At 40.3% G+C, this 21,486-nt stretch overlaps 2 protein-coding genes across 3 annotated transcripts; both read right to left on the reverse strand.

The window, feature by feature from the left end:
• Positions 1 to 2,237: 2,237 nt before the first annotated feature.
• Positions 2,238 to 6,458, reverse strand: LOC126402283 (kelch-like protein 10). Its single transcript, XM_050064115.1, has 4 exons — positions 6,024 to 6,458; positions 4,690 to 5,307; positions 4,076 to 4,225; positions 2,238 to 2,782 (listed from the first exon to the last, which is right to left on the reverse strand). Exons 1-4 carry the CDS (start codon positions 6,441 to 6,443, stop codon positions 2,435 to 2,437), a joined length of 1,536 nt encoding a protein of 511 aa, XP_049920072.1. The 5' UTR covers positions 6,444 to 6,458; the 3' UTR covers positions 2,238 to 2,434.
• Positions 6,459 to 8,432: 1,974 nt separating this feature from the next.
• On the reverse strand, positions 8,433 to 18,811 carry rprd1b (regulation of nuclear pre-mRNA domain containing 1B). 2 transcript variants are annotated; one of them, XM_050064146.1, is made up of 8 exons: positions 18,730 to 18,811; positions 18,102 to 18,323; positions 14,879 to 15,008; positions 13,651 to 13,784; positions 13,016 to 13,134; positions 12,650 to 12,776; positions 12,198 to 12,373; positions 8,433 to 11,723 (listed from the first exon to the last, which is right to left on the reverse strand). In XM_050064146.1, exons 2-8 carry the CDS (start codon positions 18,250 to 18,252, stop codon positions 11,574 to 11,576), a joined length of 987 nt encoding a protein of 328 aa, XP_049920103.1. In that variant the 5' UTR covers positions 18,253 to 18,323; positions 18,730 to 18,811; the 3' UTR covers positions 8,433 to 11,573. The 2 variants fall into 2 exon arrangements, with proteins under 2 accessions (XP_049920103.1, XP_049920104.1); XM_050064147.1 differs by lacking the exon at positions 18,730 to 18,811 and adding an exon at positions 18,488 to 18,719.
• Positions 18,812 to 21,486: the final 2,675 nt, after the last annotated feature.

Below are 21,486 nucleotides of genomic sequence, written 5' to 3' on the forward strand. Positions count from 1 at the left end.
CCATTATCTGTCATCCCTGGGAGAAAATCTGTATTTCTTTGTATTGGAGTAATTGGAGATAAAACATCAGTTCTTTTTTCCCATTTCTTAATCATGTCCCAAGCTTTTAGTGTGGATTTCACAATGAAATTCTATTGCAAATTATGAAGTCCATCACTCTGTTTTTGTTTTTTTTTTCAAAAAATGCAAAACTTCTTAAACCTATCTCCTCCCACAATTTTTGCTCAATTGACACCAAACTTGCTACAGAGCATCTTCAGACTGTACACAAACGATCCACACAGATTTTTTGATTTATCGAAAATTGAGCCTACAGTGCATCAGAATGTTTGACTGTAAATGGTATTGTAAACATATACTTGCAAATTCTTGCTAAATACATTTTCAATATCAGAATTTTATCTCAAAAACTGCATTTTTTACAGCATTTTGAATTTCGCTCTCATGCGAACAATTGGAGTCAATGCAAAAATGGCATTTTTAAACATCAGTTTTTCACTTATGGAGCCAATAAATCATTGTTAAAAACAAATTACCAACATCTCCATGCTGTCTAGATGCAATTTGTGTATTTTCAGATTTTTGTCTTAATAACTGAATTTTTGACAGCCGTTTGAAATCTGCCTTTACACACCAACAGCTGCTGTCTTGCACACAGGTGACTGGCTTAGTCAATTTGTGAAGCTACATGTGACTTTTCCATTTGCCAATTAGCTCAGTGAGATAGAGGATGGTTCTTGGTGTTGAAGATTGTGAGTTCAAGCCTCAGCTTGTGCAACATTTCCATATGAGAAATCTACCCAACCTTTTCATAAAGGTCCAGTCCCATGTCAGATGTCCTCAACTGGAAACACAAGACAATAGTCCTGATGGTGGCGCTACAGCAAGCCTCTAAATTTCAAAACTTTGAAAATTCATAACAAATCAACCATATGTGCTACAGCCTTGGAACTTTCACTTTGAAATTTGCTTTTCCATGGCATGGATGGCTACTGTCTGGCACCCTGATGCTTGGCTTAGTCAATTTGTGAAGCCACACATGAACTGCCAATTAGCTCAGTGAGACAGAAGACGGACCTCAGGCACAGAAGTTGTGAAGCCTTAGAAGCCTAAGCTAAGGCAGAACGGACATTCTAATGTGGGGCAGCTACAAATAGGCTGCAATGTTCTGTTGATATGCCTGTGTGATTTGCCTGTATGAATATGTGCATGTTCATCTTTGCCATGCAGGAAGCTATAGTCTACAAGTGCATGAAGCTAGATGGAGCAGTATAGTCGCTGTGCATAGACCTCAATAAATAGCCCAGATCATACATCTGTCAACTATTCTCTCTCTCAAGTTGTATCTGTATTTGTCAGCTGATGAGTATCAAGAATTTGCAGTACAGACATGGTAGAGATGTGTTTGAGGTAGTTTAGAAACAGTGGTACCATTACATAATTTTTGTCAGAGAACATTATGACAATTTCATTTCTCAACTATAAAAAGTCCTGTTCAGTGCATGTTTTGGTCGCAATTCTTTAATCACCAAATTTAATGGATCCTTGTCAAAATGTTTATGGGTGCGTGTCACATGATGACAGTTCCGGCTGTTCTATTATCAGTTTGTTATTATCATTATTATTATTATTTTAAACTTTAAAATATCTGCCATTATCCGCCTCAAAAATCCAGTACCAGTACCAATAACAACACTGTATATTCCAGCTGTATCTCCCACAAAACACTGCAATGGACATGGTCATAAGTCCAGACAATTCACATGTGGGCTGGATGGACAAACTTCCAAGGGAAAGGCTTTGCACAAGTCCTCCCAGGAGTTCCTGATACTGATAGTTTTCCTCGGTCAGTGCTTCTCCTCCGCTGTGAGAGCAGCAGCAACAGGTGACACACTGTGTCCCTTCTTTTTGCTTTACAGAAACCTCCCTTGAGCTAAGTGGAAGTCCTTGTTTGTTATTTTATTCATTTATTTGTATTTTAAGGGTATTTTGCTTTTGTTAGATTGTGGATAGGATATAAGGTGAGAGAGATGGCAAGATATGCAACAAAGGTCCCAGGCCAGACTCAGACCAGGGGCATTATGATTATGTGATGAGCATTTTAAACCCTTTGGCCACTGGGATGGCCAAAATTAATAACTTTATTGCTTATATATTTACTTAGTTTTAGTTTAGTACTCTATTTGAACTGAGTTAAGCAGATCAGTGGACTTGTGTGTCTGTATTTTGACAGTTTTTTGTTACCATATTCTGATTCTTTTCTCAGGAGAAATGTTTTTTTCCCTCTTTCACTGTTCAAAGGAAAGGTCAAAGGTCACGGGGCCAGTTAGTAGTCCCACAACATAAATAAAATCTGTTATTGGTGGAGTAACAGTAGCACTGTTGTAGTTTGATGCAAAGACATTTATTTAGCTAGCAGTCAGGTGGATCTTCATTACTCCACTTCATTATCCTCCACAGAGAATTGCAGGTTGTGATGAGGGGCAGCGTACTCGGCCAGGTTGGGGATTCCATACACCACGCAGCAGCCCAGGCCGCTGCGGGAGATCCCCATGTCACAGATATCAGACCACTCACCGGTGTTGACATCATAGCGCTCAACGTTAGGGATGGTGGTGAGGCCGTTGTAGCCCCCGACCACAAAGAGACTGTCATCGATCACTTCGATGCCAAAGTTAGTGCGGGTGCTGCTCATCATGGAGGGCACAGTGTGCCAGGTGTCGGTGTTGGCATTGTAGGCCTCGGCAGTGCGCAGACGAGTGTTTCCACTGAAACCGCCAACCTTTAAGAGAAAAGTTAAAAATGAAATCAAGTTAGCCTCTTGGAATAAATCATGTGATTTGTTTGCTTGGCTTTGTTTGTGAATAAATACTTTTGGAATTAATATTGCACAAGAGTGAATGAATCGTCAACGACTGTGTCATTTGTCCCTTAATTTCCTGTGATTTAATGTAAATTGAGTCACATTATTTAACATACTTAATAATTATTATTCATTATTTCTGATAGCCATTTTGATACTTTGAGTGATGAGTTCCCAGTAAATGGTGACCCACTGTGAGGCCTGGTCCCAACACTGGGGTATCAACAGGTTTTAGGATTTGCACAAATATTGTAATGTCTTTTCAAGAAGATGGTGGAAGGACTCAAAGAGGGAGGTTATATGGCACAGTCCAATAAGTCCACCCCCAGTAGGAAACTTTGAAGAAAACCCTATTTTGATGTATAGGAGCAAAACGGCACAAGCGACTACAGCTGTTCCACTTTTCCATATTTTGACGTGATAATCAAAAGGATAGGGCACAGTAATTGGAGTATGCACAGCTGCATGTAAATGAGAAATTAGTGGAGTATTCATTTTCATTCGCCATGTGTACAGCTTAGTAGGAATATTGTCTTTTTTTGTAAAGGTCAAAAAACAGAATCTTTTGGAAATTCTGATAATATGTAGCTATTTACATTGAGAAATTTCCTGCCAGAAAATGATAAGAATTTTCTGCACAAAGTTTTATTTAATGCAGCGTTGAGTCTCACATATAAATGAAGAAAACTAAACATGGAAACTGTCCATTGAAACCTAGACAAAAACAAATCTTTGTGAGTTATCAAAGAAAAACTGCATCTATTCAGTGTGTTCTTGTATATAGGACAGCAACTTACAGTTATTTTCATTATTGATCAATCTACTGACTGTTTATTTTTCTTCAACTGATAGTTAAGTCTGTAAATGTCTTGGATGTGTTTTAAATGTCTTCTGTGTGTGTGTAAAGCTGGTGTTGAGCCCTGTCGAAGACAAATTTTTGTTGCCCTTTGGTTCCAGACAATAAAGTTTTCTATTCTATTCTATTCTATTCTATTCTATTCTATTCTAAATATAAGAAAATTCTGCATAATGCCCATTACAATATCCTAAAGCACAAGTTGACATTCAGATGTTTGTTGCTGATTGTTGTTGATCCGACCAACACTCCAAAACCCCAAAATATTCAGGAAAACAAAGAAAAACAGCAAACCATCTCTACTGAGAGTAATTGTCTCTGTGTTTCTGTGTATCAGCAGTGTTCAATGTGCTTACCACATAGACACGGTCTGCATAGGCGATGACCCCAGCTCCACTGCGCCTTTCACCCATGTTAGCGATCAGTGTCCACTGGTTGGTCTCTGGGTTGTAACATTCAGCTGTTGACAGGCACTCATTCCCATTGAAACCACCGCAAATGTACACCTGGAGAAAATTAAAGAGGTAATATGTCATCTTTTGAAGACTTTCACTGAAGACAAGTATGCAAAAACATTAACTGAATGTCTCATACAAAATGGGTTTTCTAGACTTATATTCCACACCATTAGGGGAACGGACCAGCCAGTAGCCAGATTAGCCAGAGAAACAAAAGAGGCAATTCTGCATAATGTGATGCTAAATTTTGGATTGGTAATGCTGCCTTTTGCACCATCATTTGGTTCCCACCCTTTTCTTTTTAAGGGACTCATTTTCTGTCATAGAGTAAACTGATAACCAGTGACAGACATCATAGATAATTCATTTCATATTCAATGCAATAACATAGCAGAACAACTGATAAACTGTACAATAAGTAGTGAAACAATAACTGCAGGATCTTTGTGTAAAATGAGAGGATGAATTTTAAACAGATTATTTCCTGTGCGCTGCTCCTTAGCTCCACCCACCTTGCCATGAAGAGCTGTACATTTGGCGTCACTCCTCTGCTCGTGCATGGGTGCAATGAAAGTCCACTGGTTGGATTTGGGCTGATAGCGCTCAGCAGTTTGGAGTCGTTCATGTCCATCATAACCTCCAATGGCGTATATGGACCCGTCCATCACAGTTACGCTGACAAAGCAGCGTCTTGAATGCATTGGTGACACCTTCTGCCAGGTCTGTGTGCCCAGGTCAAACCTGTGCACAGAGCTGAGACGCTCAACATTGTCAAAGCCACCGACAGCGTAAACCGATCCATCTAGGAAAACTGTGCCATGGTAGGTCCTGGGATCCTCCTCATTGTCTGTTACATTGACCCAGCAGTCAGCACGGACATCGTACGCCTCGATGCAATTGGTTGGGCCGCCGTTGCTCCATCCCCCAAAAGCCAACAGGATGGCAGGGGGCAGTCGTGGGCGGGCCAAAGGGTTACAGATAATGGAGTCACAGACTCTATTTGTTCGGAGGTGAAGCATGGTCTCCAGGGTCATGAGGAGAATTGGTCGACAGGCTTCACTTGCTTTCACCAGTTCGTTGTTGCTCACGCTGTCTGTGATGTATTCTGGACTCATTAAAGCCAGCCTGACCTACACAGAGACAGGAGGACATACGTTAGAATTAAATTGTCTAAAATAGAGCCCAACCAACACTTCAGCATGGCTGATAAATGTTGATGTTGGCCTACAAACATCCAGTATGTTCTTGGCTGTAATCTGAGAGAAAAGATTAGAGGGGAAAGATTATTTGAAAATACATCATATTGTTATGTTCTTTATATTATTTATTTCGAGGCTGATTGACCTTTGAACACAATATTTACTGTCATTTATGAATTTAAAGTAAAGGTTGTCAGTCCACACAACTTCATTGATGTTATAGGCGATGTCACCACCTTATACTTTTAATTCAGGTACAGACCTGTCTGGCTTCTCACCATATAATCTTTCTTACCTACCAAATTCTTCCAAAATGTCCCATAAGTAAAAAACATTTTAAGGAACTACACCTGACTGTCACATTCCTCATACTTCTATTAATAGATATTTCAGAATCCTACCATAACTGGATGTTGAAAGGGTTCCTACAGAGCTCTTGTAGATATATCTACTTCTCTCTTCGTCCTAATTAACTCATTAATCGTTTTACATTTGTAAAGACAAGAACACCATTTATTGCTTGGTCTACAAAAGGATTTTGATTTTGTCCTGGCCTCTTGACTTAAAATCACCTGTTCTGGAATGTAAAAGATGTGAATCAAAAGTTGATGTCGTGGTGGATGAGTAAAGGTTCATCCCACACTTACTTTGGATAAAAGCAGGGGAATGTATTCTCTGCGTTCCTCAGTTGCGTAGGTGATCCAGCGAAGGATGGCTGAGAGCACCGTCTTCTCCTGCTTCACATTGAGTCGGTCATCCTCAATGATTTTGACAAGTTCCTGCGCAGAGAGCTGCAGGAACTCTTCTGAGGTGGCAGCAACCTCCTCAAAGCGATTCAGGAGGAAGAGGAACACCTTGTGTTTCATTTCAGGGGTGTAATAAAAGTCTGTGAACCACCACATGCCGATGCAGTTCTGTGGGGTCAGCTGCTTCTCCAGGAGGTCACAGCAGGCTTGTATAATGCCCTCCACAATGAACTGATCCGCTGCTTTGAACAGCTCCTTTACATTCTCTTGTGTCACAGGAACAGAGCCGCTGTAGGCAAACTCAATGATGAGCTTCATCATGTCAGGTGACACATTGGGAATATCAAAGACCCGACAGTCTTGGGTTGACCACTGGGTGAAGAGGTTTCTGTGGGGCAGGAAGGAGGTATATACAGGGTTAAAACATAAGGTGATTTATGTTTTCCATCATATTCACATTTCATAGAATAAGAATATAAATATTAATCCCATATTGCACTTTACAGAAGAGACGTGACTAACAGAAAACAAATGCAAGTGCATTACTGCTGCATTGAGCCACTGCACAGAAGGGATGGGATTTGAAATATGGCTTTCTCTTTTCTGAGTAATACACAAAATGGACATCTAAATATTTATCAATGCAAACTGTCTGTTAGAGTCAAATTTTATTTACACATAAATATTGTAAATCCATTACTTACAATCACAAAGTCAACTCAATGGATAGTGCTGATGTTATTTAAAACAATGTGCAAATCAGCGCATAAATGGCCCATCAAATTACATCACCATCATATTACAGTAATCTGTATACAGAAAGACTGACAGAGCTCCAGTCAAACTGCCAAACTAGGAAGTGCCGATCAAATATGAATCAAGATTCTGTTACTGCATTGTCTATTTCTCACTTCAGATGTTTTCAGAAACACATTTTAGTGTACTGTTTAGCTGTAGAAGGAGAAAGTTGATCCAGCTGGTGGGTGATGCGTGGTACTCCATTTAACTGTATTAAACATGGTGACTGGGTCACAAATTTTTTCATTTTACAGCTAAACAGTACACTAAATATGTCCCTGAAAACATCTGAGGTGAGAAATAGGCAATGCAGTAACAGAATCGTGATTCATATTTGATCAGTGCTGCCTAGTTTGACAGTTTTTATAAAAGTTACCAACCATAGCTTTAACTCTTATTCACTGCTTAGCATGGTGCTGTTTTTCTGCTTATTTGAAGAGTATAAATCCAGCAGAATCCCACTGTTAACACCCCATAACCAACTCACATGAAGTAGGGGCTGCAGTTGCAGAGGATGATCTTGTGTGCGTGAAATTCAACGCCGTCCACTCTAATCACTGCATCACAAAGCTGTTGGTCCACACGGAGCTTATTATACAAAGACATCTTTTGTCTTCAGTGTGAGGACTTGTGCTCTTTATATCTTAGGTGCAGATCTCTCTCACTGACTCTGAGCAAGTGTCTATCTGTATTCAAGACTTCACAGATCATGACAGGATTCCAGAATGAATCATCAAAAGAATGATGTCATGAGTAGCATTCTGATCACGTTCTATGGAACAAGAAGTCACTGTGACATATGTGGTGTTCACCTGTTATATTATTCCTTAATGCACACTGAGTAGATCAAGTTTTACTGTTTCAAATTCACAGTGAAGGAAGTACAGGTGTGACCATGTTTCTGTAGCTGCTAATCCACAGACATACAATGCTGATCTTAAGCACTCATTAAAAAGCATAAGAATCCTAAAACCTATGTATAAAGTTAATGTTGTATGTTTGACAAAAGCCATTTCACAGGAAGGGTGTGGACTTCTGCCCTCTTCACCCCTAATTTACTGTTCCACATTTGGTCAGTCTTTTCCTGCAATGCTTCGTCATAAAAATGGGTAACTGAGAAATTGTGATATTAGCTGATGTGTAGGTTATTGAAACAAAATAGGGAAAGATAGAGATGATTTGAGCTTTGTGACATGGTGCGTTACCCTGCTGGAAGTAGCCATCAAAAGATGGGTACACTGTGGTCATAAAGGCATGGACATGGTCAGCAACAATTCTCAGGTAGGCTGTGGTGTGAAAACGATGCTCAGTAGGTACTAAGGGGCCAAAGTGTGCCAAGAAAATATCCCCCACACCATTACACCACCACCACCAGCCTGATACAAGGCAGGATGGATCCATGATTTCATGTTGTTCACACCAAATTCTGACCCTATCATCTGAATGTTGTGTCTGAACTCTGTCAGTATAGTTACCCTTTATATTGACTCAATGCAAAACACACACACAGGATTTGTTCAAATGGTTCCAGTTTATTGGCATCCACTGAATCACTTTCATTACAGAAAAGCACTACCTCTACTGGTAGAGTCCTGGTAGTACAGTATGATTCTGCAGAGAGAAACACATACCACACAGCAAGTAGGTAAGAAAAGATCTAACTAATATCTACAATGAAGCACATCTGGGTCATAATGTTGCTGAAATCCCTCCTGGCATACAGTGTCTGTGTCGCACACTTTTTGTTTTGTCTTTAGTTTACTGTTGAATTATATTTAAATCAAGACAGCAAAATAATGGTTTAAAATTCCTCCCGTCTCTGTTCTTTAACATTTAACATCCAAAGCCACAGGAGGTTTATCTGACATTAGGGGTCAGTTAAACACACCAAAACAGTCCCAAATATCTCATTATGACAGCACAGATGACTGCAACGACTACATCCACACCTTTGTTTGAACAAACACTGCTGAAGCTGCTGTGATTCACATTTTTACCTGCTGTTAGAAACATGTTGTGGCTCCAGACTGCCTGGTGACTCCAATCAATCTGAGAGTTTACTGAAAAGTATTTGCAGCAGTATTTCTCACCCAAGCTTGTGCATCAGCAGGTAAAGTTACAGCACTTGTAATCCCCTTTGACTTTAGATAACACTCATCTCACCAGCAGCAGGAGCCGCCATCAGCCTCTGAGGGCTATAACACAATGAGCAGTTTGTCTAAGTAAACATCTCTGACCTTTTTATTATCCAACTTCTTATTGTTTTTCTGTATAGAGACAACTGAAAATCAAATATGGACAAATGATACATGTTGTCCTGGCCTTGACAGAGAGCTGTAAAGAAAATCAAACTGTTAACTCGCACTTCCGAATCTTAACATCTCAGTTATGGGACCTGATATATTATTGTGTGGTTTGTCTCCTCATTTTAAAAAAGAAACCTGAGAAAGGGAGTTCAGCAGAGTTGAATTTTCTTGCTGCCACTTTAGCAAAATATTTCATCACTGAACATCCACCCAAGGATAGGACTGGGAAATATGTCTGAATTATTATTCCTCATTTTAACATCATTGTGGGAATTTTGTATTGTGAATCTTTTAACACAGTTTTTTTTTTTTTCATTCTTGAGAATGTAACCGGATATAACGGTTCCTGTCTATTTCGTGTGGGGTTTTTTTTATACCAAAACACATCTTTGATATTTATTTCCATATTACCTAGCTCTACACACTAAAACTTAATGACGTTTAATATTTTTCCGTTTTTTTCTTTCAACTGTTTTTCCCTCTAATTGTATGAAGCCATAAAACTCAAAAATAAAATAACTTCTTTGTTAAAGACCAGGGGCCAGATGTATAATACAAATGATGCCTATGCACAAAAACTATGCACACGCCTTTTTCCACACATAAAGGTAGAATGTGCGCACCTCACCATACTTAAGACCAGGCTTACACACGGTTTTAACTGAGATAGCTGCGAGTAATATGAAGGTAAACATTAAATATGAGGTGAGAGATGTAACCTTATAATTAAATATGGTTTTCAGGCTGTTTGCTAACTTCACTTATCGTTTAATTTTTGCCGACTGCACAGCGTCCTGTAAAACGTCAATCAAAGGTCAGTCATTTATAGACTTAATTTTATTTATCTTTTTTTCTAATATTTTCTGAGTTGTCTCCCTGTAAATGATCGTTTAATTTGATCCTGAATTGTGAAGCACTTTGTAAAGTCAGTTTGAGCACTATGTGATTCAATGATCATCTTTCCGATCATTAATAATCATAACGATTGAGATTTCACTGCGTCAGTGGTTTGCAGAAACATGTAACGAATTAGTAGTATGGGCACTATAAATATCTGCAGCCATGTATAGCGACAGCTGCTCTGGCACCGTTGAAGAGCCTCGCTGATACCGTTCTTCTCACTGACAGGTCTAACAGATAGTGGAGGGGCACAAATACTGATTACAAATTTATGTTTAAGGACTTTTCTGCATCCATTTACGGTGAACTGTAGCTGTGGAAAAGAGGTAAGTGCACCCAGCTCCACTGTAACAGATTTATAAAATGGAATCGGGCGTACGTGCGTCTTTATAAATCTGATGAAAAGACTGCGTGTGTATATTTCTGCCTTTGTATGTACACATAGTTAGGATTCTTCAGTTTTATGCATCTGGCCCCTGATTGTTTATTGGAAAGCAAACAATGTTTTAAATTGTTTCCTCAAACTTCCAGAATTTATTTTCTAAAACTTAAACCTTGTTAAGTACACACTTATTACATAATAACCATATTCCATCTGTCTAAATAAACTCATAAAAACAAATTGGGACTTTGAATTGAAAAGTTTAAGTCTGTAAATGAGAAAAACGCCTGCACGGGACACAAAACCAGAGCACGTCTATCAACTTAAACTATGGGAACAAAACCTACAGAATCACCGTCTCTATGCAGTGTTACTGAAATGAGCGTGCTGAGTAGCAGCTGTTGACCATGAAGCATTCATGAAGCAACAAAAAAGCAACGTACACCGAACCCAATCTGAGATCTTCTCTAATTTTACACACACATCAAAACCACCTATGGGTCAATAAAAAGCCACCAACTGAAAACCAAAAAAATAAAACTAATGAATGGTACGTCCTCTTCACAGTGTAGTCACAACCTCTGAGAATTGGGAGCAAACGGCCCACCTTTGCTCACTGAATCCACAATATACCACACAGAAAGACACTTTGATTGACACCTCCTGACAGCCAACATTTATGTCTGTCTAAGCTTTGCTTCTTTACCCCGCCCCTCCTCCTAGATCATTTCCAACATTAAAAAAACTAACAGGAAACAAACTCGTCCCAAGCTGGTGAATTGGAATCCTTGTCGATCAAGCGAGTGCTCGAAAAATCCAGGCCTCACAGAGTCTCTGTTCTCCTCTGCAGAGCAGTTTGATTTCAACAAACCTTGTCTCTAATGTCCCTTCCTCCCTCTTCTCCTGTAGGTTTGGAGTTAGCAGGTGAGCTGGCTGCCGGGAGAGGTTTGACCACGTGTCCTCTGGCTGGAGACACAGCTGGAAGTGTTGTGTGAATCAAACATGGGGCTGGGTTTGGATGGGGACAGGAGGGGCGTGGGGGTAGTTTTTCTAAGCAAAGAAATCTCAGTCGGTGGAGAAGAGGTCTCCGGCCGATGGGAGCGGGGCCAGACCCCCGGTCACGTTGGGCAGGAGGGAGAGGTCAGGGAGGCTCTGGATGTGGGACTTGAGCTCTTTCCTAACTTGGGTCACTCTCGCCAGTTTCTGCTTATATTCCTGTAGAGGACAAGATGACACAGCACAGGTGTGAGCTAAAAATGTTTACTTGATTGTGATCATATTTGGACAGCACTGCCTAGTTTGACAGATTGACCGCAGTTCACGAGCAGTGATGGACAGCTGTGTTAAAGACTCCTCGGCTCTGATAGGTTGTTTTCATTTACATTTACAAGTGTTGTAATACCAGCTTCTCTGTTCTTTTTTTAATAGCTGCAGCAACCTGTACGTGCATTTTAGTGCATGTGAGTGGCATCATTCATGTCCCACTGGCTAGATAATCGCAGCTGCTCTGCACTGCACTCATAGAGCTGTTAGGAGTGATAACGCCATTCCAACCCACAATGGTGGGACACTGTTGTTGAGGAAATGAAAGTGTCCTGTTATACTTATTCAAAAAGTGACATAACACTCATTGATAATTAGTGATAGATAAACTTAACCACAAACATGTTTGTGTCTGTGGTGCCTTACCTCTAGTTTCTTCTCTCTCTCCATGAGCGCCTCCTTTTGGCTGCCGATGTATTCAGTCAGCATGCGAGCCAGTTGCCTCCGGTCCTCCAGCTCGGCAGCCAGTCGGCCGTTGTACTCTGCCAGCAGCAAACACGCTTCATCCACCGTCTTTGACAACTTGTCGGCTGCCTCCTTGTCTACAATGGTGCCACAGTGGGTTGTTAAGACCAGGAATATGACATTTATTTTCTCTTTCTTTATGCACTTTCAACATTTCAATCTCTTGTTACTCTGATATATTTTGTCTCAACATTTAATTAGTTATTTTTATTGAGTGCTGTATATTTTCTATATGGAGCAACATGTATCACTTTATGATTCTGTGTTTATAAATGTAAAAACAATTATTATAATTCATAATTGTTCAGTTTATTGACTGTTTTATACATAAAAGCGGAGCTCTCAGGTCTTACCAGTGATTTTCTCCAGCAGGGAAACGTCCTGGACTTCCTGGGGCAGGGAGGCGATCTTCTGACGAACCGCTGCGTCACCTGATGCAGCGTTCTCCAAGTCCTGTAGGGCCTTCACCAGCTCCTCTGTCTGAAAGTGTGTGTCAGAGTGTGTTTACAGGGGATAGAGGGCGGAGAGGGGGAAAATGATCAGGGAGGAAACCACGTCACAGACAAAACAAGAGAATAAGAGAGAGGTAGAGAAGAGGGGTGAAGAACGAGAGCGAGGAGAACACAGAGAGAAAAAAGTGCAGAAAAACAAACCACATTTTACTTGTGAAGGGGTTTTTTTGCATTTTGTGCCATCCACATAAATTACTGGCATCCTACCAACTGAGTTGCAGAAATGTCTGTGCTGTGAGGGGAGTTGTGGCTTCTGTAGTCATCATCTTCATCATCTTCTTCTTCCTGGATCTTCTGATAGCTTCGTTTCACAGCCTTCTTCTCTTCTGCAGAGTCAGGTTTAGAGACCAGAGCAGAAAAACACCCACATTATATCACTAAATGATGTACTTAAACCTACATATTATACTATAGATGAGACAGAGGAATAACAAATACCTCTTCTTGACTCCAACATTTGAAAGAAATTGTTTTTATGATCTTTTCCACTTGTGTTCGCTTTTAGGTTATTCTAAAAAGAGAACTCTTGAAATTTTGTCAAACACTGAGGCAAAGTTAAAATAAAATGGCCATTCAGCTACTTTGAATTAAGCAGTCAAGATTCTTGATTCCACCCCTGAAGACAGGTGAAAAGTCAGAACTGTCATGTCATATGTCACAGTTTCATATACTTCCCTCCCCTACATATGACAGAAAGTATCACTATCAATATAACTGATCCTGGCCCTAGTTTTATTTGGTATCAGATCAAAACCAAATTGTGTGGTATCACCCACCAATGGTAAATGCTTTATCTATGCATGTAGTGATGTAACAAACAAATCATCTAACAGTCATCTAACCTGAAGGCCTGGGGCTGTTGGAGTCTTCGATGGCAAGTTTGAGCTGCTGAATGAAGTCTCCTCTGTAGAGGCTCCTCTCCTTCCAGATGTTCAGCAGTCTCTCCATGTGCTTTTTACAGCCCTCATCTGCCTCACTGTAGGGGGCCAGCAGAGTACGGAAGAAGAAGAAGAAAATTAATTAAAAAGATGCTGGGATAAACTGAAATGACCCTTGGTGCACTCTTTAGGAAGAAATGCAACAACATATAGCTCAATATGTGTCGCTGACAGTGAATATGATCCTGTCTGTGTGTGAGGATTTTTTCTCTCTCTTATGCACCTTTGTGAAATTTCCTTTATTATTGCCATTGAAATTATTATTCTAGTTAGCTGTGGACCAATCATGGGACCCATCGGTTATCATCCAACAATGATAAAGCCTCCCTGGGGGGAAAGCCCGTGTAGCCAGCAGATATTCGAGTCAAGACTTTCTCTTCCATGCACCAGTCATTTTGGGTAATTTCTATAAACAGATATCTACTGGGGCTGGGGATCGCCAGAGGCCACACAGTACGATATTCTGACATTGCATTTCAGCCAGTACGTTCCACCTCTCCACACAGACAGTTTACCTGCTGTTCAAACATGATTGAACAATACTATTTGGACGTTAAACAGACTACAAACAGAAACCAGAACACTTCCAACACCAAATTTTGTCCTGTCGCATACAGATAGGCAGAATCTGTTTATATAGATTAGCTGAGGACAGCTGTAGCCTGCTGGGGCGGGTCTGGGTGGTGGGATGGATTGGAAGGATGAATAGCTAGCAAGTTGGGAAAAGGGTAGGGCGGTTTTATATGTTGTATATCATATGGTGATTTTATAGAATGTACACCTTTTGAAAATATAGCCGATAACTTGTGCATAAAAAAAGTTCAAGATGTTTTAACTTGTTTTTGCACTGGATACATTCAGCTCCAGTTTAGACTGAGAAACATGTGAGTCAACATTTACCGTTATCCCCATTAGTAGATTTCTTTGTAGAAAACTAAAGGAAAAAAAATACAACAACCTGCAGCTGTACTGCAGGTTCTAAGTAGGACTACATTTAGATACTGAACCATTTCTCAATAAGCGTCTAGCAGCAAGCATGCCACCTCTCTATACACACACAACTTTATGCAATCATTACACAGCCCATTATTTGTAGCCGTCTGAAAGCATGCTGTGGTCACATCACATTTACCTGGCAACATGGGAGCAGGCATCGACAAGTACACTCTCAAAGTCTTTGGTAAACTCAGGTCCTTTCTTCTTGCTGTTCTGGATGACATCATTGGCAAGATACAGGAACGTCAGCTTCCTGGAGCTTTTAGCTGGAGGAAAGATCAATAAAATAAAACATTAAACCATTAGTAAAACCAAAGCACATCAACATTACCCATTTCTGACTATGTCATGTGTTTCATGGCGCCTTCCTCCTTTAGCAGTTTCAGTAATAATGAGTATTGTTTTACAAGTACTGTGTAAAAAATACCATTACTGTGTAGGTATCACACACAGCACCAAACATTTTTCGGTCACAGCTTTTCAGATGTAAGGATTTGCTTGCTTTTCTCAACTTTATATCCTTGTAAACTGGGGGCTTTTGACTGGTGGTCACACAAGACTATCTAGTTTAAGGACAGTATTCTAAACACCTTACATGGCACAGGCACTTATCAGTATTTTTGGCAATGTGTAAAATCTGGCTATCCTGAATAATTCTGGATGCTTTCTCTACCTCAGTTAAGTTAAGAGTAGGAAAGTTTAGCACATAAGGACACAACAGCTTGTCTTAAACACTGAAATTGAAATCACTGACAGAGTTCTCTCTACCAATTTCAACCTGTTACAGATAAATAAATCCACTAACCACTACTCAGTTCATCAGTGGTGGAATGCAGCTAAGGTACATTTACTTATGTACTGCACTTAAGTACAAATTCAAAGTACTTTTACTTTACATTAGTATTTCCATTTTCTACTTCCACTTTATCTGCATGACAACTTCAGTTACTTCCCAGATAGCAAGCCTCCCTGTACAGTGAAAACCATGTGTGGTATTCGGCGGGGGGAGCGGCTAGCACACCTAATGGTAGACGGCGCCCCAGACTAACATCCAAGAGCACAACATTGAATCCACAAAGTATCTCCATACTGCTCATCCATAGTGATCCAAGTGTGCTGCAGCCGCGACATAAAAAGTTGTTTCGAAAAACGTCATATGAACTCTGTTTTTAGCCTCACTGTAGCCTGTAACTCTGACTGCTTCTCTGTGCTCCGCGCTCACGTGTGCGCGCCTGCGCGAGACCAGCGAAAGCGTGCGCTTTGCTCACCCGTGTTTACGTCACGTGACACGTGCACCGCAGGGGGAGACAGCAGTAACCACAGAGCTAAAAGATAATTTGCACTATGGTCTTTTAGCAAAGGACAGCCCAACATGTCTGAAGACTTTGAAACTGAGGCGGAACAGCATTTCTTTGTTGAGCCGTATTTGTTTGAGCCCGAGTATACGGACGGAACTCAGGCTACTGGACGAAGCAGCCGCCGCAGCTCATGAGCCTAACCCTCAGCCAGCCGCAGAATACCGGAGTCGAGCACTGGAAACCTGGTGGTGTAGTTGTTTCAAATGCAAAGCAATGCCAACGGATGAGGAAAGTCTTTGCTGCTCAGACTGGGAATTGGCGATGCCTGCACTTGAGAATCTGGACATCAGTACTGACGAGACTGCTGCTCTTCAGAGACCGTGCATCACCGATCACCCTGAGCGCGCACACGTGAGCGCGGAGCACAGAGAAGCAGTCAGAGCTACAGGCTACAGTGAGGCTAAAAACAGAGTTCATATGACGTTTTTCGAAACAACTTTTTATGTCGCGGCTGCAGCACACTTGGATCACTATGGATGGGCAGTATGGAGATACTTTGTGGATTCAATTTTGTGTTCTTGGACGTTAGTCTGGGGCGCCGTCTACCATTAGGTGTGCTAGCCGCTCCACCCGCCGATCTCCGCAAGGGATGTGAGCACTCTAAAACTTCACCAGGGCCTCCGTCGGCATATGGGTGAGTAGATAATGGCTGAATTTTCATTTTTGGGTGCACTACCCCTTTAACAGGAGTCTTTAGTGGAGGTGTCAGAGAGGAGCATGCTGAGAAAACTGCCTCTCACCCCCTGCACACCACGCTGGAGTCCTATCAGAGCACATTCAGCTGTAGAGACCACTGAAGAGCACTACAGAACACTACAGGAGATCTAATCTACTTGTGGCCATCAAACTGTACAACTCCTCCCCCTTCTGTAGGGAGGAGAGCTGAAACAAGGGCACTGACAGCAATATTCACCTACATCAGGTGCACTATTACTTCATATGATGAACATTACTACTTTTCAATATCTTGTGATGTTTTTCACAACATCATGTGCAATATTATTCTTCAATATCATGTTCACTTGTCTATGTGGTGCAATATCATTGTCTCAGTCACGTGCAATACTACTTCTCATTGTTGTATCATATTCAATATAACACTGATTATCAGGAGCAGTCTGTTTTGTTTTCCACCATTTTAGTTCATTTTTAGTAACTGATCGTACTCCTATTGTTACTCTATTAGGCACTGGGATTGCTTTTGCTCCTTGAAAACACTTCTGTCTTTGTATTTGTATATTTTTGGTTGTCTGGTTGGTACTGTGCGTGAATAAAATTGTGGTTACTGTAGTTAATGTTATTATAATTTGAAGCACTCTCTGGCACATGAATGTCTTTAGGGATAAATAAAGTTATACTGAATAGAATATAATTGAATTGACGAAGATGAAAACAGGGCTGATTTTCTGAGCTCAATCAAAAGTTGAATTTTTAGGTCTCACAGAAGAAACACATGATGATCTTATGCACAGAATATCCTGTACGGCTGTCAATATATACCCATACATATATTCATATATACATATTCTTGTTTCCATATGTTCATTAGTGAAAGGTGTCTCTCCTATCTTATCTTATGATGCATTGCTGTAGATTTAACTACCCAACAGTATATAAAGAACTTCAAATGAGCACAATCTTAATCATCTACAGTAGTATAAGGCAACACACACATTAATGCAGCAGTAATACTAATCCAAAAACATTATACAGTATGTAACAGTAAAACAGGGCAGAATTTTTACTTTAATACTGCCCATACCATAAGTAAATACTACTTTTAGTACTTACTGCTGTAAGGTTTTGAATGCAGGGATTTGAATGGAGTATTTACAGTGTGGTATTGTAGCTTTAACGTTACTAAAGTATGAGTACTTCTTCCACCTCTGTCCTAACAGCCACACTGACACATTCATGATCCAAGTTTCCTGTCACCAATATAGTTTTTGTTGCACTAAATGGACAACATATATGATAATAGTTTGCAGCAGCAGGTCTCACCTTTTTTCAGCTCTCTGTGCCACACTTTGACGATGAGGGCTGAGTGTTTGCGGTGGTGGATGATCCACAGAGACAGAGTCTGGACGCTCTGCTGCGAGCTGCTTAGCTCCGTCAGCTTCTTCTCCAGGGCCGACTCAGAGAAGGACGACATGCCGGTGTGAGTGTGCGTTTCCCCCGTGACCCGACTGACCCCGGCCCGCTCGAGAGCCACTGAGCACCGACCTAGTTTGGAGAAACTCGCAATGTCATCAAAACTGAAGTTGTGTAGTCGCTAACTCGCAGACATGCAGCATCAAACCTGCTCCTGTACGCTCCACCTGACGCTATGGTTCATAAGTTATGTTAGCTCTTTCTCTCACTGAATTATCCACATCTACTGAACAAACCTGACAAGTGTGAGCTGGTTTATCAGCTGCTGTCTCCTCACTGTCTGTAGTGTTTGTTTACAGCCACAGCTAACGTTAGCTAGCCGAGCTAAGCAGCCATCTGTAGCCCAGTGCAGCCCTCAGCTAACCTGAGCTTTAACCCGAGTTAAATAAACAAAGCCTCTGTAATATTCGTGCAGACTATCTCTTCAGTTCGCCAACAGATGAGACAAAAACTGCTAAAGAGTGACGGTGAGACTCACAGTTTGTCTTTGCTTGTCTAATCAGGAGGTTTCCTTCGAAAAAATGGCAGCTTGCACTTTCACCTCAGCGTGTGCGTCGCACAGTGGTGACGTAGGCAGATCCCTGCATGATACCCTGTACCATAGACATATATACATGTATATATGTCTATGCCCTGTACAACCCAGAATAGATTTACTATTAGTGCTAAATAAGTAAATACATAAACTAAATAATACAGACAAGCAGTTCTCATTTGGCTGAATGGGCATCCTGGGGTCAGGTATCCAGTTCTAAATAATACACCCAGAGTACCCATGGGATGAAGATATAAAACCCACTCCTGCATGTAAGGACAGTTTTAATCTTAAAATCAGGCATCATTTTGTTTTACGATTTAAGTAAGATTGGACATATACAATTGTTTGGAAAAAAAACACAACTAAATTTGAATGAAACATTAAAACTCTGGTTGTTATTTTTATGAAAATAACTTTGTGTCATGTTTTCTGAAATTGTCGCTATATTCTGAAAGAAGTACATGAGACAGGTGATGCTTCTCAAAGTCAAGGAAGGATCTACATCATCAAATCCCGCCCAAGGACTGTTCCAATGTGAAGGTTCCTTCAAATTCTACCGAGGACTGAGTCCTTCCTTCGCAGAATTTTAAAAGTTGCATGTGTGTATCCTCAGCGGGCAGTCAAGAAATTACAGCAAATGTGAACAGCTCTCTGCCAAATCCAAAAACTGGAGCATTAAAACTCAAATTTATGATGTCACAGGATATAAAATCAGGAGCTGCTCCACAGACAATGAATTGGGAAACATGCTATAGATGAGACACTGAGAGCACCCAGAGGAATATTCTGTGTATATGGGTACATTTTTTTTTTGTTTCACATCTGAGAACACTACAATAGAATAAAGCGAATTTGGGTATATATATGTATATATATATATATACATATAATTGTCTATGGAATAGCTCCAGACTTTATCACAAATTTGAGACTCACTTGTCTGGTTTCTGGTTTTGAAACAAAGTAGCTCGCGTTCACAAATATGGTTTGAACCCTCCTAGGCCATGGAAATAACATATTTAAATTCGGTGGTGTTCCTGTTTAATAAATAATAGATCCTGACTGCTTTGAGTTACATAAAGAAATTAGTTTAGTTATATATCCTAAAACAGGAATATATTCATATGATCTTGCCTTTCTGTTTTATTTTGTCTGTTTGTTTGTGTTTGAAATTGGTAAAAATAACAAAAATAGTAAATATGAGTAAACGATGCATTACAATCAGTATACTGAATGTTAGCCATAAATGATCTTTTAAACTGCAGTTTGTAATGTGTCCTCACAGGAGCAGGGAAATCTAGTCAGAATACAAAAGGAGAAAAAGCATCAAAAACGAGCACAGCATCTCTATTTCTAAAAGGATCCTAATGAAATTGCAGCTAGTCAAACTATAGACATTCTCTGTGGGACATTTTGCATTGCCTTTCAAACCTCAGTTTAAACAGGTCCTAACAGGAGAGGCAACATTCGTTAATAATGCCTGAATTCCACATTTAGATGTCCCGGAGCCATGGTGCATGCTGGCTCACCTACTCGTCTTACTGGAACAATTAAGTAGAGAGGATCTATCATTATTGTTTTTGCTCACACCTGTGTGTAAAACGTCAAACTGTTAACAGTATCAAAATAATAACTGACTGAAATCATAAAATCCAATCCAAGAAAAAAGAAATCTGAATGACAAAGTAACAACCACTGCTGATGCTTTTATTTTGAATTAATGGGTCTGTTGTATACTGAGCTCTTCTGTGTGCAGCTTTCAGTCATGCAAACTAGGATTTTTCTGTTATTTTTGTTTGTTTGTTTGTTACTATTAAAGCGATTACTGTTACATGTCACTGATTTATTGTTTCTGCTGTTATCTAGTAATTATTAAAAATGAGTACAGTAGTTAATCTTTCAGCATTTTGTGAAAACTTTTTTAAAAATGAGCTGCTTGACTTGCATGTTTGAATAAACATACAAACACTTTTCCTGTTGACAATAAGAAAGCTTGCACCATGCAAATATTTTCACTCAAATCTCTGTGTTTGTACAGACATGGACATTTACATGTCTATTTGCCTCCAAAATACTGCGGTTGACAAAATGCACAATAATCCTGTCAAAACATTGGGTTTGGGTCCTGCACACAGCTGAGGGTCAGGCAAATTGTATGTTAGTACAACAGGTGTGTTTAACAAAATGAGCCTCAAATATCAACCAAAATGCAAATTCAGCTCCACCTGCACAAACCTCTTTCCTGACGGACATTTTACCTAAACAGCAAAAACACAAGTATATCTAGTAACATTAATCAAAGACAGCTCTGTTACTTTTTAGCTTCCCAGCAAGCTTTTCCCAGTGAGCCAGCTTGGACAAAAGACATTTTTTCACAGCAGATGTCTAGTTAGTGTATACCGAACAGGAAGCGACTCAAAAGAGACACTATTCAACAAAAAATACACAAAATGACCCCAAAAAGACACAAAATGACCAACAACAGACACAAACTCACAAAAAGATGCATATTGAACACAAAGAGACACAACCACCACAAAGTCAGTGTGTCTTGCTCCTATGTAGGAGAGGTGGTGGGGCCCATTGCATATCTGTGCCCAGGGGCCGCTTGTCTCATAATCCACCCACGATCATCCGGGAACTCTGGAGTTGCATTTAATTTTTATCACTGCCTCCACTGTGTTGTGTGAATGTCAT

The sequence above is a fragment of the Epinephelus moara genome, chromosome 16 (assembly GCF_006386435.1).
Source record: "Epinephelus moara isolate mb chromosome 16, YSFRI_EMoa_1.0, whole genome shotgun sequence".
NCBI classification, from domain to species: domain Eukaryota; kingdom Metazoa; phylum Chordata; class Actinopteri; order Perciformes; family Serranidae; genus Epinephelus; species Epinephelus moara.